This window comes from Podarcis vaucheri, assembly GCF_965113315.1.
Source record: "Podarcis vaucheri genome assembly, chromosome: 2".
Lineage (NCBI taxonomy): Eukaryota > Metazoa > Chordata > Lepidosauria > Squamata > Lacertidae > Podarcis > Podarcis vaucheri.
The window spans coordinates 122,327,243-122,342,393 of record NC_138760.1 but is presented as its reverse complement, the minus strand read 5'-3'; the positions used below and the strand labels follow the sequence as shown (position 1 = coordinate 122,342,393).

Sequence of the window (15,151 nt, the reverse complement as noted above, 5' to 3'; positions counted from 1 at the left end):
TGGCGCCAACCCGGAAGTCCGGCACTGTGGGTAAACATGCCTACACATGGAGGCTCTGTTGATCTGTCACGGCTAATAAAACAGCTAATAGATCTATTTCCCGGAGAAGGCACCTGATCTTTTCCGAAGCTGTCAAAGCTAGTGACCTCTTGTGTCTGCGTGTAAATCAGTGAGACAGGCTTAAACCTGTTTCATTAATTGTTTTATTTCCACCTTCCTCAGTAAGGCTGCAGAGTTTTCAGATGAAGGCTGAGGGTTGAAATGGGTGACAGTTTGGAGAATGCAGAAGAAAGGAGGATTCTTAAGATGTGTGGCATATGGAAATGAATTAATGATAATAAAAACGTTGAAGACAGTATTGTTAAAGACTGAGGAAGGCGAAATTGAAATTAGCTATTCATGTTCAGATTATTACTCATTTCATTTCTATACTGCTTCATATTTCTAAATTTTTTAATAATAAATTTTATTAAAATTTTCACAATATCTCCAATCATACAATTTTCCAAATCACATATTTTGACTTTTTGAACCTCCCTCAGCTCCTCTGACAATCATCCGTAATTAAATTTCTACCTTCACATTCCTTAATTATAGTATTGCCTTCAAGTAAAATCTTTCTATCCTCGTTTACATTCTTGCAATATTCCTTGTTTTTTTCACAAAGCTTCTTTTAAACACACTAGCGTTGTTTGTTCCTCACATACACTCTTCAAATATTCTCTGAATTTTCCGCAGTCCTCTAGGAACTTGTGGTCTCTTTGAAGTCTGATTTTTCCAATTAATTTATCTAGTTCTGCGTAATCTGTTAGTTTTTTTCTCCATTCTTCCAAAATCGGTAATTCTTCTTGTTTCCATTTTTGGGCCATCAATGTTCTCGCTGCTGTTATTGCATACTGAAAGAGTTTACAGTCCCTCTTATTTATTTCATTTCTAGTTATTCCCAGTAGGAAGGTTTCTGGTTTCTTTACAAAGCTAGTTTTCAGCATTTTCTTTAACTCATTATATATCATTTCCCAGAACCCCTTCACTTTCTTACACTCCCACCACATATGAATAAAAGTACCCTCTTTCTCTTTACATTTCCAACATTTGTTACAGGTTTTATACATTTTTGCCAATTTAACTGGTGTTATATACCATCTGTATACCATTTTCATATCCTTTTCTTTTAACATAGTATATGCTGTAAACTTCAGATTTTCATTCCATATTTTTTGCCAGTCTTCCATATCAATACTATACCCTAAATCTCTGGCCCAGTGAATCATTACAGATTTAACTTCCTCATCCATCGTGTGCCATTCCAATAATATTTTATACATTTTTGAGATTATCTTACAATCATTGTTAACAATTTCCGTTTGAAATTTCGAATCTTTTTCTTTATACCCTTTTTCTTTCACATCCTTTTTAAACATATCATTTATCTGGTAGTAGTGCAGCCAATCAAATACATGTTCTTTTACTTGCTCGTATGGCTTCAATCTCCATTTCTCTCCTTCTTTTACCACTAAATCTCCGTAAGTAATCCAATTACTCCTCATATTAATTTTCTTGACTCTCATAACCTCTAATGGGGATAACCAATGTGGAACCCCCATTTCTAATAGATTTTTATATCTGTCCCATACTTCAATTAACGATTTCCGGAAGATATGGTTTTCAAACGATTTATAACCTTTTTTCTTCTCTTGCCATAGATACACATGCCACCCAAATCTGTTATCTGCTTCATATTTTTAAGGAAAAAAATCTAATTAGTAATTAGAGAGAAATCTCATTGCAGTTTGTGTCCATAGGATGTTGAGAACATTAACTCTGTAGATCCAGGAGTTCTCTCCTCCTGATAGTCTTAGATTTGATTATTCTTTCCGATAGAACAGGAGGAACATTTACGGGCTTAAAGCTGCATTGATTCTGGAGGCCACATTCCAGTGAGCTTTGAGGCCAATGTATGCACATGCATGCGCACACAGAAAAGAGATGCAGACCATAAAGTCACATGCACACACTCACCAGAGGTGCTGCACACACTCACCAGACATGCCATCTAGCATACATACAAGTCTTGCAAACACAATCAGCATGTTTAGACCTTCCAACCCCAGTGCTGGGCTGGAGGAGAAATAAGAGCACCAGAAGACTCTGCTGAATTAGCAAGGAGATCTGTGGAAAAAAGACCCATCAGATTGTTCTTTAGAAATCCTCTTTAAAGAGCAGCCAGAGGGATCATTTATTTTCCTTTTGCCCCATTTCAGCACTGTGCTGGTTTGTGCTGAAATTGGAGTTGAAAAGATCTCTCTAAGGGCCCCTTAGGCATCTTTCTCTCCAGGACAGACAGAGATCTTCATCCTATGATCAGATCAGGAGATAGAAACGGCAGGGACTAGCAGGACACACCCTGAGGCTTGGCAAGCCATATGCAGCCAATGGACTGTAAGTTAGAATGTCTTCAGTCAAGAGAGTTTGTGACCATCAAATATAAAATATTTTGGAGTGGGTTGTTTGATTTTGTTGGCCAATGTTCCTTTTGTCTGTTTGTTTGTTTCTTAGACTGTTCGGATACCATACATTTAAAGCATGTGGCTTCCCCCTGAGAACCACAGGACCTGTAGTTTATTGCTAAAGTTCTCAACACCCTTAACAAACTGCAGCTCGCAGGATTTCTTGGGTGAAGCCATGTACTTTCAATGTTAGGTGGGTCTGTCGCAGCCTTAATCATATACAAAGATCTGTTGTTTCGTTTCCAACATGCTAGAAGTTGCAGCCAGGATCAGCATTCCCTGTCCACTGAACATGCTCAGTCCTCTCACTGGGTTGTTTTTGGATTTCCTTCCACTGCCTTGGTGCCCCCACCCCCAAATATTATTTGTACTTCCATAAACCTTGATGTTTCCCCCAGTCTTTGAATAACTTCCCCTCGTCCCTGGGTGGAGTCATTTGGGTGACATAATGATTGTCATTCACAGCCTGAACATCAGAAATAGAAAGAGTAATAATATATTTCAAAAACTGGCTAATGGTTAAAATGTGCTTTTGTTTTTATTCTTGGGTTTTATTTTACTTTGTGTTTACTTCTTTTCCAGCAGGGTGGCGTAAAAATGGAAGAGCCGGGACTCAGGAGACCCATTCAAAGGGAGAGACTGGAGTGGAAAGGAAAGAAACCTCCTGCCGGCCAAGTTGGGACCATCAGGGATCTTCTGCCTCGGGCAGATTTATGTCAGATTAAGCAGGAGCCAGAGGAGGGGCAGCCGCAGCAGCACTGGGAGGCCCAGAAGCAGGATTTCCTGAAGACGATGCAGCCCCCTCGTTCAGGGTGGGAAACCCCACAGGCTCCCAGTCCTCCCCACTCCGGGGATGGTGTCCTCTCCTTCAGGGGAGCTGCGGATGCCAGTCGGTGGCCCAGTGGGAGAGCAGGGGGGACAGACCAGACCCTGCTCCCAGACACTAAGGGGCTCCTGGGAAAGGTAAGTGCCCTCCTCTCACCTGGGTTTCCAGCACCTGGAGGTCACAGGTCCACTGCCTCTCAACATGGAGGTTCTGCTTAGCTTTGGTGGTGAATATTCCTCCTCCCTGCACTTCCTCTCTAATCCACTTTAAAAAGCCTTGCTAGACCAAACTTTCTTACACATGGGAGGTTTGCGATCATATCTCCTGATGTTGTTACTTTAATAAAGCAACCACAGGGGACTCAGAATTTCATCAAAGCAGAAGCTACGTCAGAAGAGGGGTCCTTCCACCAACCCCCTTTTTCCTCCTCTAAATTTCCTCCATTTCCAAAATGCTCTTTTTGCTCCCCACTGGGGTAGAAATCTTGGCACGTCTTGCAGCCTCAGCACTGCCATGTGCAGTTCAAATAGAATAACACTGGCCTACCTTGCAAGATTGTTCCAAGATTTATTAAGATAATGGCCAGGTTCAGATGACTGAATCACAGCCTGAGAAGCTGGGTTAAAAATAGGAACAGTTTTTAATGCATTGCTGCAGCAAAGTTATGCTAAAGCCTAAGTTGACCCAAGTTTAAAACTAAAAACTCTAGCCGCCACCACAGTCTCCTGGCCCCCATAGCCAGAATGCATCACTCCAGGAAGGACCCCCACCCAACCTTTAGTGAGAGAGGGCAAAAGAAAAGGACTCCGCATGGTTCCTCTTCATCCTGGAGAAGAGTGACTAGAGGGGTGCCACAGGGTTCTGTCTTGGGCCCGGTCTTATTCAACATCTTTATCAACGACTTGGATGATGGACTCAAGGGCATCCTGATCAAATTTGCAGATGACACCAAACTGGGAGGGGTGGCTAACACCCCAGAGGACAGGATCACACTTCAAAACGACCTTGACAAATTAGAGAACTGGGCAAAAACAAACAAGATGAATTTTAACAGGGAGATATGTAAAGTATTGCACTTGGGCAAAAAAAATGAGAGGCACAAATACAAGATGGGGGACACCTGGCTTGAGAGCAGTACATGTGAAAAGGATCTAGGAGTCTTGGTTGACCACAAACTTGACATGAGCCAACAGTGTGACGCGGCAGCTAAAAAAGCCAATGCAATTCTGGGCTGCATCAATAGGCGTATAGCATCTAGATCAAGGGAAGTAATAGTGCCACTGTATTCTGCTCTGGTCAGACCTCACCTGGAGTACTGTGTCCAGTTCTGGGCGCCACAGTTCAAGAAGGACACTGACAAACTGGAACGTGTCCAGAGGAGGGCAACCAAAATGGTCAAAGGCCTGGAAACGATGCCTTATGAGAAACGGCTAAGGGAGCTGGGCATGTTTAGCCTGGAGAAGAGGAGGTTAAGGGGTGATATGATACCCATGTTCAAATATATAAAAGGATGTCACATAGAGGAGGGAGAAAGGTTGTTTTCTGCTGCTCCAGAGAAGCGGACACGGAGCAATGGATCCAAACTGCAGGAAAGAAGATTCCACCTAAACATTAGGAAGAACTTCCTGACAGTAAGAGCTGTTCGACAGTGGAATTTGCTGCCAAGGATTGTGGTGGAGTCTCCTACTTTGGAGGTCTTTAAGCAGAGGCTTGACAACCATATGTCAGGAGTGCTCTGATGGTGTTTCCTGCTTGGCAGGGGGTTGGACTCGATGGCCCTTGTGGTCTCTTCCAACTCTATGATTCTATGATCCCTCTCACCTGGGTTTCCAGCACCTGGAGGTCACAGGTCCACTGCCTCTAGACATGGAGGTTCTGTTTAGCTACGGTGGTGGATATTCCTCCTCCCCTTCACTTTCTCTCTAATCCACTTTAAAAAGGTTTGCTAGACCAAACCTTACATGGCAGGTTTGCGATCATATCTCCTGCTATTCTTACTTTACCTAAACAGCTGCAGGTGACTCCTTGAGTTTTATCAGAACAGAAGCTGTGTCAGAAGAGGTGACCTTCCACCAACCCCCGTTTTCCTCCTCTAAATTGCCTCCATTTCCAAAATGCTCTTTTCTCCCCACTGAGGTAAAAATCTTGGCATGTCTTGCAGCCTCAGCAATCCCATGTGTAGTCGCATTAAATAAGACTGGCCTACCTTGCAAGGTTGTTGCAAGATCTATTAAGATAGTGGCCAGGTTCAGATGACTGAATCACAGCCTGAAAAGCTGGGTTAAAAATAGGAACAGTTTTTAATGCATTGCTGCAGCAAAGTTACACTAATACATTGCTGCAGCAAAGTTACACTAAAACCTAAGTTGACCCAAGAGTTACACGAATTTACCAGCTGTGGTCCTGCACTGACAGCAAGGCTAACAAACAGGGGAGCTGGGAATGTGCTTGTCCCATTTCTCCCTGCATCTGCCTCATGACCTAAGTTGACCCAAGAGTTACACGAATTTACCAGCTGTGGTCCTGCACTGACAGCAAGGCTAACAAACAGGGGAGCTGGGAATGTGCTTGTCCCATCTCTCCCTGCATCTGCCTCATGACCTAATTGTCCCAGCTTATCTCATGATTGGGCCAGCCCTGAGGGTGAACTGTGATGAAACCAGACAGTCTCTTATGAGCCATAACTAACAAACTATCCATTTTGCCCAAACCAGGAAACTACGGCTGCCAGCTTTGGAATAAGCTGGGATATTAAGCTAACTTCAAACTGTGCTTGGTCAAAACAGGAAACTCTGGTTGATCAGTGGCTTCGTGGTTTGACTGATCCCACTGATAGCATTAAAAATAGGAAGCCCTGTTGCATTTGAAGGGGTTGTATGGACAGAGTCTCTGATCAGCATGCCTAGCAGGACAGGCTTAAAAAGGTAAAGGGACCCCTGACCATTAGGTCCAGTTGTGACCGACTCTGGGGTTGCGGTGCTCATCTCAATTTATTGGCCGAGGGAGCCAGCGTACAGCTTCCGGTTCATGTGGCCAGCATGTCTAAGCCGCTTCTTGCGAACCAGAGCAGTGCATGGGAAGGCCCTTTACCTCCCTGCCGGAGCTGTACCTATTTATCTACTTGCACTTTGACGTTCTTTCGGATTGCTAGGTTGGCAGGAGCAGGGACCGAGCAACGGGAGCTCACCCTGTTGCAGGGATGCGAACTGCCGACCTTCTGATCGGCAAGTCCTAGGCTCTGTGGTTAACCCACAGTGCCACCCGCGTCCCAGGACAAGCTTAGGAAGCAATTATTATTATTATTATTATTATTATTATTATTATTATTATTATTTGCATCCTGGGTTGCCTCTGCCCATCTGGGTAGCTTCCAACAAAATAAAAACCATCAAAAATTTCCTTGTAAAAGGCTGCCTTCGGAAGTCTTCCATTTTGTAGAAATGGCCTTCAGTTTTAAAGAATTGCCCTCTTTAAGGAATCACGTGGTGTAAACATGTAAGTTGTCCTCTAGGTCCAAACACACACAGACACACACGCACACACATAGTAGGAGCAAGCAGTTCTCTGTAGTGCTTATCTTGTGAACTTGCCATCTAAGTAGTTTACTCCTGACCAAAGTTCCTATTTCCCAAAAGCAGAGGAGGGGGAGCAGTGGAGGAAACGGATGGGTTTGAAGGCTCTTTCTGCCTCTCTCACCTGAAGAACAAGAGCAAAGGGATTTTGCAGGGCAGGAGGGCAGCGGAGGCGGCAGCGAGGGCAGAGGGAGCAGTGGGCGGATTCACGGCCTCTCCCAGGGGGTCCAGATGCAAGCAAGAAGCTTCCTTCTTCTCCATGCAAGGGCCACCCATGTATTCAGAGCAGTCCTTTGCAGATTAACTCTTAAGTTCCAAGGGATCTACTCTCAGGCCACTAATGTGCATACCATGCCAGCCTTAGGAAGGGAGGTGGGACAGGCAGGTGAAAGAAATTGCCAAAGGTGTTTGAAAATGGGTGGAGGCTCTTGGGAAGGGGATGCCCGCTTGTGAATGAACTTTATTATTGTCACAGACCAGGATTAATAAAGCGTATAGATAAAATAGCAGTTAGGATTTTTTTAACCAATAATTGTTAGAGCAAATTAGGACATGGAAACGCATAGGATAAAACATCTAAATAAAATACAACATTAAACACGGATAATGGATGGATAAAAAAACTGATAATTAAAACAGATAAGAACTAAAAACAAAGAAAGACACACAGTTAAAACAACTGTAAGAGCATAAGAACTAAAAGACTTGCAGTTAAAACAACTATAAGAGACTGCAGAGTAGAAGCCTCTTAAATAGAGGACACTCACAACATTAGAAACTGCTGTGCAAATATGGTTAAAACAGACAATTAAAACAATGTTCAATGCTAAATTTAGAAACAATGTACTAACAATAAACTGTCCCAGGGAGTTGTCTCAGAGTCACCCATGGAACCGTGTTTGGGGCTTTTCATGTCGGACTATCTTGAGTTGGGCGATGGTCTGTGCCTACAGAAATGTACACAGAATCTGGCGACCATCCAGGTCATCTTCTGATCTTTGCCTAACAGCAAAAGGTCAAATTTTTGCTTTTGCGGGAGGTCGGCTAGCCTCACCAGTAGGGGATCCATGCTCTTACTACGTGCCTCTTCATAAAAGGGACATTTAAAGAATAAGTATTCTGGGCTTCCTATCTCTCCCAATGGACAGGTGCAAAGTCTCTGAGCATACGGGACCCTTCTAAAGGCTTCATCCAGGACCGGCGAGGGAAGAGCCGAGCTTCTGGCGAGTGTAAAGGCCCTTCTTGCATCCCTAGATACGAGAAAGAAGAGATATGCTGCCGGTGCAGCTATATCTCTCTCGATTTCTCCAATTCTATAGTCGGGGCACCTTGCACAGTCCTCCTGTCTCTCAGTGTCTAATATTCTTTGCCTGAATGTAGCTTTTGCCTGGCCCAAGCCCAGACTTAGAAGGGCTTGAGGGGCAAAACCCAATTTCCGGAGGGTGTTCAGGACTGCAGTCTGCCAGCCCGACTGGAATTGGTCACAGAGGATCAATGGGGCTATCCCTCGGGGGAGCAGGTTCAATGTCAGCCACTTGTAGATTGCTATTAGGCAGATGCTAGCCTCCACTCTCATCATCCCCATTTCCAATCTAACCCATGCGTTTGAGACACATCTGGGGACTTGGAGGAGAGCTCGAAGAAGTCTAGATTGAACTCTCTCAAGGGGGGAGAAAGCAGAGGAAGGTGGGCCCAAAAAGGAACCATAGAGGAGTTGTGCCAAAGTTTTGGCCTTGTATAATTTTAGAGCTGCGGGAATGAAGAAACCCCCTTGTGCTCTGAAGAATTTAAGGATACAATTAGCGGTTTTTTCCGCTAGGGGGTGCCCAATTGGGGCTTCTCCAGGGGCAGCAGAATGTCTTGGGCAGGAGAATCCCTGCAGGGGCTCTCAGACTCCCTTGGCTTCTTCTTCCCTCCCTCCCAGGAAGCTGCAACTTGCTCTGGATTCTGCGCTCCTCAGGAAGCTCAACCTGCAAACCTAGCTGAGACTGAACCTGCAACCCTGGCCAGGATGGAAGGAGGAAGATGGACGGTTGACCTGGTCAGGCTGTCTCCCGCATCCCTCCCCACAACCTCTGAGCATTCCCTCCCAGGACCCTTGGAGAAATCTGGTGAGTTCCAGGGGAGAGGAGATGGGGACAGGGATAGATGGAGAGAGAAAGAGGAAAAGATGGAGAGGAGACAAATGGAAGGAAGTTCCTGACAGGAAGAAGGAAGGGGTGAGGCCTTCTCCGAAGCAGCTCTTTGTTTCTTGAATCCTTTTCCTAAAGTAGAGGGGGCAGATTTTCTTCCTCCAGGCTTTGAAATCTTAGGTGTTATTTCCACGGCAAGAATGATTGATGATAATGATGTTGCACACCAATCCTGAAAAATGGGTGAAGGGGAATGGAAATGCTTCCCATAACTATTTATAATTAATAATTAATTGATTGCATGGAGCCCGGACAGCCCCGTGGTTTTCCACGGATCTGAGGGCAATGAAACAATCGTTGAGACGGCTAGAGCGCCGGTGGCGGATAACTCATTCTGAATCTGACTGGACACAGGTTAGAGCTCAACGTCGAGCCTACCAAGTGGCGATAGCGACGGCGAAGAAGAATTTCTTCACCGCCTCTATTGCATCTGCAGAAAACAGCAGCAGGAGACTTTTTCAGGTGGTTCACAATTTAGCGGAACCACCTGCAACATCGGGGCCCAGTACGGGCCACATGTTCTCCTGCAATGATTTTGCAAAGTTTTTTTGCAGATAAAATCGTTCAGATTCGGGAAAAAGTAGACTCCACCGTGGGAGCAGGCCGGGGCGGGAGAGTTCTAGAGTTCTGTCTAGTCAAGTTGAGTGGGATCAATTCCAATCTGTTACCTCCAAGGATGTGGACAGGCTGCTTGGACGAGTGAAACTAACCACCTGTCTCCTGGATCCTTGCCCATCCTGGCTTATAAAAGCTAGCCGGGAAGGACTGGGCGATGGGCTTTGTGGGGTGGTGAATGCTTCCCTCCGTGAGGGAGCCTTCCCAGACCCGCTGAAAGAGGCGGTTATTAAACCGCTTCTTAAAAAACCATCTTTAGATGCGGCCACGATGGCCAACTATCACCCAGTCTCAAATCTTCCATTCCTGGGCAAGGTGATTGAGCGAGCGGTTGCCGAACAACTCCAGGCACGCCTGGAAGAAGCGGACCATTTGGATCCCTTCCAGTCGGGATTCAGGCCTCATCATGGGACTGAAACTGCCTTGGTCGCACTGGTTGATGATCTCCGGCGGGCTAGGGACAAAGGTGAGAGCTGTTTCCTAGTTCTGCTGGATCTCTCAGCGGCGTTTGATACCATCGACCATAGCATCCTTCTGGACCGTCTTGAGGGGCTGGGAGCTGGGGGCACTGTCATACAGTGGTTCCACTCCTTCCTCCTGGGCCGTGTTCAGAAAGTGGTGGTGGGGGATGAGTGTTCAGACCCCTGGGCTCTCACTTGTGGGGTGCCTCAGGGTTCTGTCCTCTCCCCCATGCTTTTCAACATTTACATGCGGCCGCTGGGAGAGATCATCAGGAGGTTTGGGCTGGGTGTTCATCAGTATGCGGATGATACCCAGCTCTACCTCTCTTTCAAATCAGAACCAGTGAAGGCGGTGAAGGTCCTGTGTGAGTGTCTGGAGGCGGTTGGAGGATGGATGGCGGCTAACAGATTGAGGTTGAATCCTGACAAGACAGAAGTACTGTTTTTGGGGAACAGGAGGCGGGCAGGTGTGGAGGATTCCCTGGTCCTGAATGGGGTAACTGTGCCCCTGAAGGACCAGGTGCGCAGCCTGGGAGTAATTTTGGACTCACAGCTGTCCATCGAGGCACATGTTAAATCTGTGTCCAGGGCAGCTGTTTACCAGCTCCATCTGGTACGTAGGCTGAGACCCTATCTGCCTGCAGACTGTCTTGCCAGAGTGGTGCATGCTCTGGTTATCTCCCGCTTGGACTACTGCAATGCACTCTACGTGGGGCTACCTTTGAAGGTGACTCGGAAACTACAACTAATCCAGAATGCGGCAGCTAGACTGGTGACTGGGGGCGGCCGCCGAGACCATATAACACCGGTCTTGAAAGACCTGCATTGGCTCCCAGTACGTTTCCAAGCACAATTCAAAGTGTTGGTGCTGACCTTTAAAGCCCTAAACGGCCTCGGTCCAGTATACCTGAAGGAGCGTCTCCACCCCCATCATTCTGCCCGGACACTGAGGTCCAGCTCCGAGGGCCTTCTGGCGGTTCCCTCATTGCGAGAAGCAAAGCTACAGGGAACCAGGCAGAGGGCCTTCTCGGTAGTGGCGCCCGCCCTGTGGAACGCCCTTCCAGCAGATGTCAAAGCGATAAACAACTACCTGACATTCAGGAGACATCTTAAGGCAGCCCTGTTTAGGGAAGTTTTTAACGTTTGATATTTTATTGTATTTTTGTTTTCTGTGGAAGCCGCCCAGAGTGGCTGGGGAGGCCCAGCCAGATGGGTGGGGTATAAATAATAAATTATTATTATTATTATTATTATTATTATTATTATGCATTTAAATTGTTTCTGTTACTCTTATTTTTTATAGACAGGGTCAGAATGATACATTCCACCAGCACCAAAACACAATAAATGCATGCACCTTCCCAGTCTGGTGGGGTTCAGGGACAAAGGACCAGTTATCATGATACACGATTCCTGTGGCTGGAGGCTCTACACTTAGGATTGGGCATATAAAGTCAAAGAGCGGATGGTATTATAAGCAAATTGTGTAAACTTGCCAATCTTACAGACTGGGGTTGTGTGTGAGAGGGAGGGAGGGAGAGAGTGGGATTATAATTTATAGCGCCCCTGTGTAATGGCTTAGTTCTCCCGCACAGACGCGAGACAACTCCAGTAGTAATTATCTCACGTTTATTCCTCAAACTCACAAATCACTGTGGAGCTCAGTCTTCAGCCTGTTCATCCCAGCTTACAGTTGCCGAGTCCTCCAGCAAAGAAGCCCCCACTTTCGCTTTCTTTTCCCCTCTTCTCGCAGATTCTCTTGAGCCTACGATTTTTTGGACACGCTATTTCCAGGGTCTCTGTGTCAGAGCTCAAACCGGAGATAACAGTCTGTGCCCCCCCGTCACCCCCTCTTCCTGCTCTTTGTTCTTTGCTCCTGCTGCAGCTTGGCTGCTTCTCCTCTGCTTCACATTCCAACTGAATCACATCTCTTGCCTTCTCAGGCTCTGTCAGCGGAGGCACGAGAGGTTTGAGATTCACAGAGCTGACACCCTGTAATTTTGTCCGTTCCTAAGCTTCCATGGAGCTACTGTGGTACAACCTTGGTGCAAATTTCAAAATAAGTACACAAAGCCAACAAAGAGACTCAGAGGCTTATACTGGCACCAGCTTTCCTGGTCAAGAGTCCACTTTGTCAGACTGCAGCCCACAAAAGTTTAGGCCATAATACATTTATCAGCTTTTAAGGGCTGGAAAAGATGAATAAACAGAAGCGTAGTTCATCTATGGAATCCATCCTACAGGAGACAGTGATGGCCAGCAATATGGATAGCTTGAATAGAAGGATAAGACTGACGTCTCTGCTCTGCCCTCGCGGTCCTAGGCAATAATGCTTCTTGATACTAGTGTCTGGAAAGCACAGGAAGGCAGAGAAGACTCTTGTGCTCCAGTCCTGCTTGCCGGTTTCCCACAGGCATCTGGTTGGCCTCTGTGAGAAGAGGATGCTGGACTAGGTGGGCCTTTGCCTGATACAGAAGGCTCTTCTTAGGTTCCAATATAGTGCAATATTTTTACAGTTACATGTAGCACTTAAGTTTTACTGATTTCACAAGGGAAATACCCTTACTTGAGCCTGAGATCATTTCCTCACTTGAAAAAGAAAAATACAGAGATGTGTCTAATAAGCCAATTCCACCATAGATCTGTATTACAAAACGATGGTGCCTTATTAAGTTTGAATGGAGTGATCATGTATTGCTCTTGCCACTATCTCATCAGCTTTCGTAAAATTTGGAACATAGAGAGGATAGTGGAGAATGAAGGTGTTAAAATGAGAGAAGGTACAGATTGGGATTGACATGTGTTCAGTTCCCTTTTTGTCTTTCTTGAAAGTCTAACAGGATTCTCTTTCCTCCCAGACTCCCAAACAGGTGAGGAAGATGAAAGTCAGAATTCTATGGAGCCACATGTGAATTTATGGGGGAAAATAATGAAATTGAGGATACAACAAAAAAGTCACAAAGGAGAGAAACTATTTGAATGTACGGAATGTGGAAAGAGCTTCAGTCAAAATGATACACTTAGAAGACACCAACGAACTCACACAGGGGAGAAACCATTTAAATGTATTGAATGTGGAAAGAGCTTCTGTCAAAGTGGAACACTTAGAAGACACCAACAAACTCATACAGGGGAGAAACTATTTGAATGTACGGCATGTGGAAAGAGCTTCAGTAAAAGTGTAGCACTTAGAATACACCAAAGAATTCACACAGGGTAGAAACCATTTAAATGTATGGAGTGTGGTAAGAGCTTCAGTGATAGTGGAAGTCTTAGAATACACCAAAGAATTCACACAGGGGAGAAACCATTTGAATGTTTTGAGTGTGGAAAGAGCTTCAGTCGAAATGATACACTTAGAAAACACCAACGAACTCATACAGGGGAGAAACAATTTAAATGTATTGAATGTGGAAAGAGCTTCAGTGAAAGTGAAAAACTTAGAATACACCAAAGAATTCACACAGGGGAGAAACCATTTGAATGTTTTGAATGTAGAAAGAGCTTCAGTGAAAGTGGAAAACTTAGAAGACACCAACGAACTCACACAGGGGAGAAACCATTTGAATGTTTTGAGTGTAGAAAGAGCTTCAGTGAAAGTGGATCACTTAGAATACACCAACGAACTCACACAGGGGAGAAACCATTTATATGTATTGAATGTGGAAAGAGTTTTAGCATAAGCAGAGCACTTAGAATGCACCAACGAACTCATACAGGGGAGAAACCATTGAAATGTGTTGAATGTGGAAAGAGCTTCAGTCAAAGTGGATCACTTAGAAGACATCAACGAACTCACACGGGGGAGAAACCATTTAAATGTGTTGAATGTGGAAAGAGCTTCAGTGATAGCGGAAAACTTAGAGTACACCAACGAATTCACACGGGGGAGAAACCATTTAAATGTATTGAATGTGGAAAGAGCTTCAGTGAAAGTGGAGCACTTAGAAGACATCAACGAACTCACACAGAGGAAAAATCACAGATACTTTAATAAACCGTATAGGTGTTCTTTACCTTTCCTTCTATGCTTCCCTGCAGTACTGATAAAATCAAACCACGCCAATGCTTTCAGCCCCAGAAGAGGAGCTCTCCTTGGTGTCAGGGGAGGGGTCCAAGGGTGTATCTGAAGCCCTGCCATTCCTTCTGTCCCTGGCCCCTTCCCCTCCTCTCTCTGCCATCCCAGGGCCACTCTTGACTCCACAGCAGGAGACTGGATCTGTCTGTGATGGTGAGATGTCCTGGGTGGTTGAAGGACCACTTCCTGCTTCCTGGAGCTCCATCCTGCCTTCTTATGCAAGGTGGAGTCGTGAAGCAGGTGAAGGCTGAGCACACCTAAGGGTGGCGGGGTGGGGTGGGATTCTGCTTAACCTTTCCCTGTCTGCTCCTTTTCTGGATCCAAATCCCCACACAAAAAGGGGCAGTGTGAGGGCGCAATCAGTGTTATGGAGCTGCACTGAAAATCTTTTCTTTGTGACTGTAAGAGGCCCTTCTCAAAAAAACAAGCATCAAGAGTATTTAAGCTATAGAATTTAAAACAAACAGATAATTACAAAAAAAGAAAGCAGTCTGGTGCTACATTGCGTAGGAGTTACTTTAGCACACTGTACCTGCGGCTTCCTTTGAAAAGAGCTCAGAAACTTCAATGGCTCAAAGAGCTGCAGACACTTTGCTGACCAGGGATGGCTATAGGCAGCATAGGACTCCCATATTAGAACAGCTCCGTCTGCCTGATTGTCTGTTTCTGTACACAATCAATGTGTCCACAAGAAGAGGAAGATAGATTTGAGGAAGGCCAACCTGCAGAGGCACTACAAGTCGAAGCACATCCAGTACCAGGAGTTCCAAGGGCAGCTGCACCAGGAGAAGGTCAAAGCGCTGAAAACGGACCTGTTGGGTAACCTGTGGCCCCTCCAGATGATGTGAAATTGCAACTCACGTCTTCTTTAGCCATTGGCCACGCTGGCTGGGGCTCATG

General features: G+C 45.5%; 1 protein-coding gene across 3 annotated transcripts in view; it reads left to right on the top strand.

The window, feature by feature from the left end:
- The window catches only part of LOC309525145 (uncharacterized protein), an 82,616-nt gene extending 68,427 nt beyond the window's left edge, over positions 1-14,189 (top strand). Inside the window, exons 1-3 of one of the 3 annotated variants that reach the window (XM_082210593.1) lie at positions 44-3,470; positions 8,830-9,016; positions 13,032-14,189. In XM_082210593.1, coding sequence (XP_082066719.1) covers positions 3,105-3,470; positions 8,830-9,016; positions 13,032-13,393 — 915 coding nt within the window. In that variant the 5' untranslated portion in view covers positions 44-3,104 and the 3' untranslated portion in view covers positions 13,394-14,189. Of the gene's footprint in view, positions 1-43; positions 3,471-8,829; positions 9,017-13,031 lie in introns of those variants that run through there. The other 2 variants (XM_082210594.1, XM_082210595.1) reach the window with 2 other exon arrangements.
- The last annotated feature ends 962 nt before the right edge of the window (positions 14,190-15,151 follow it).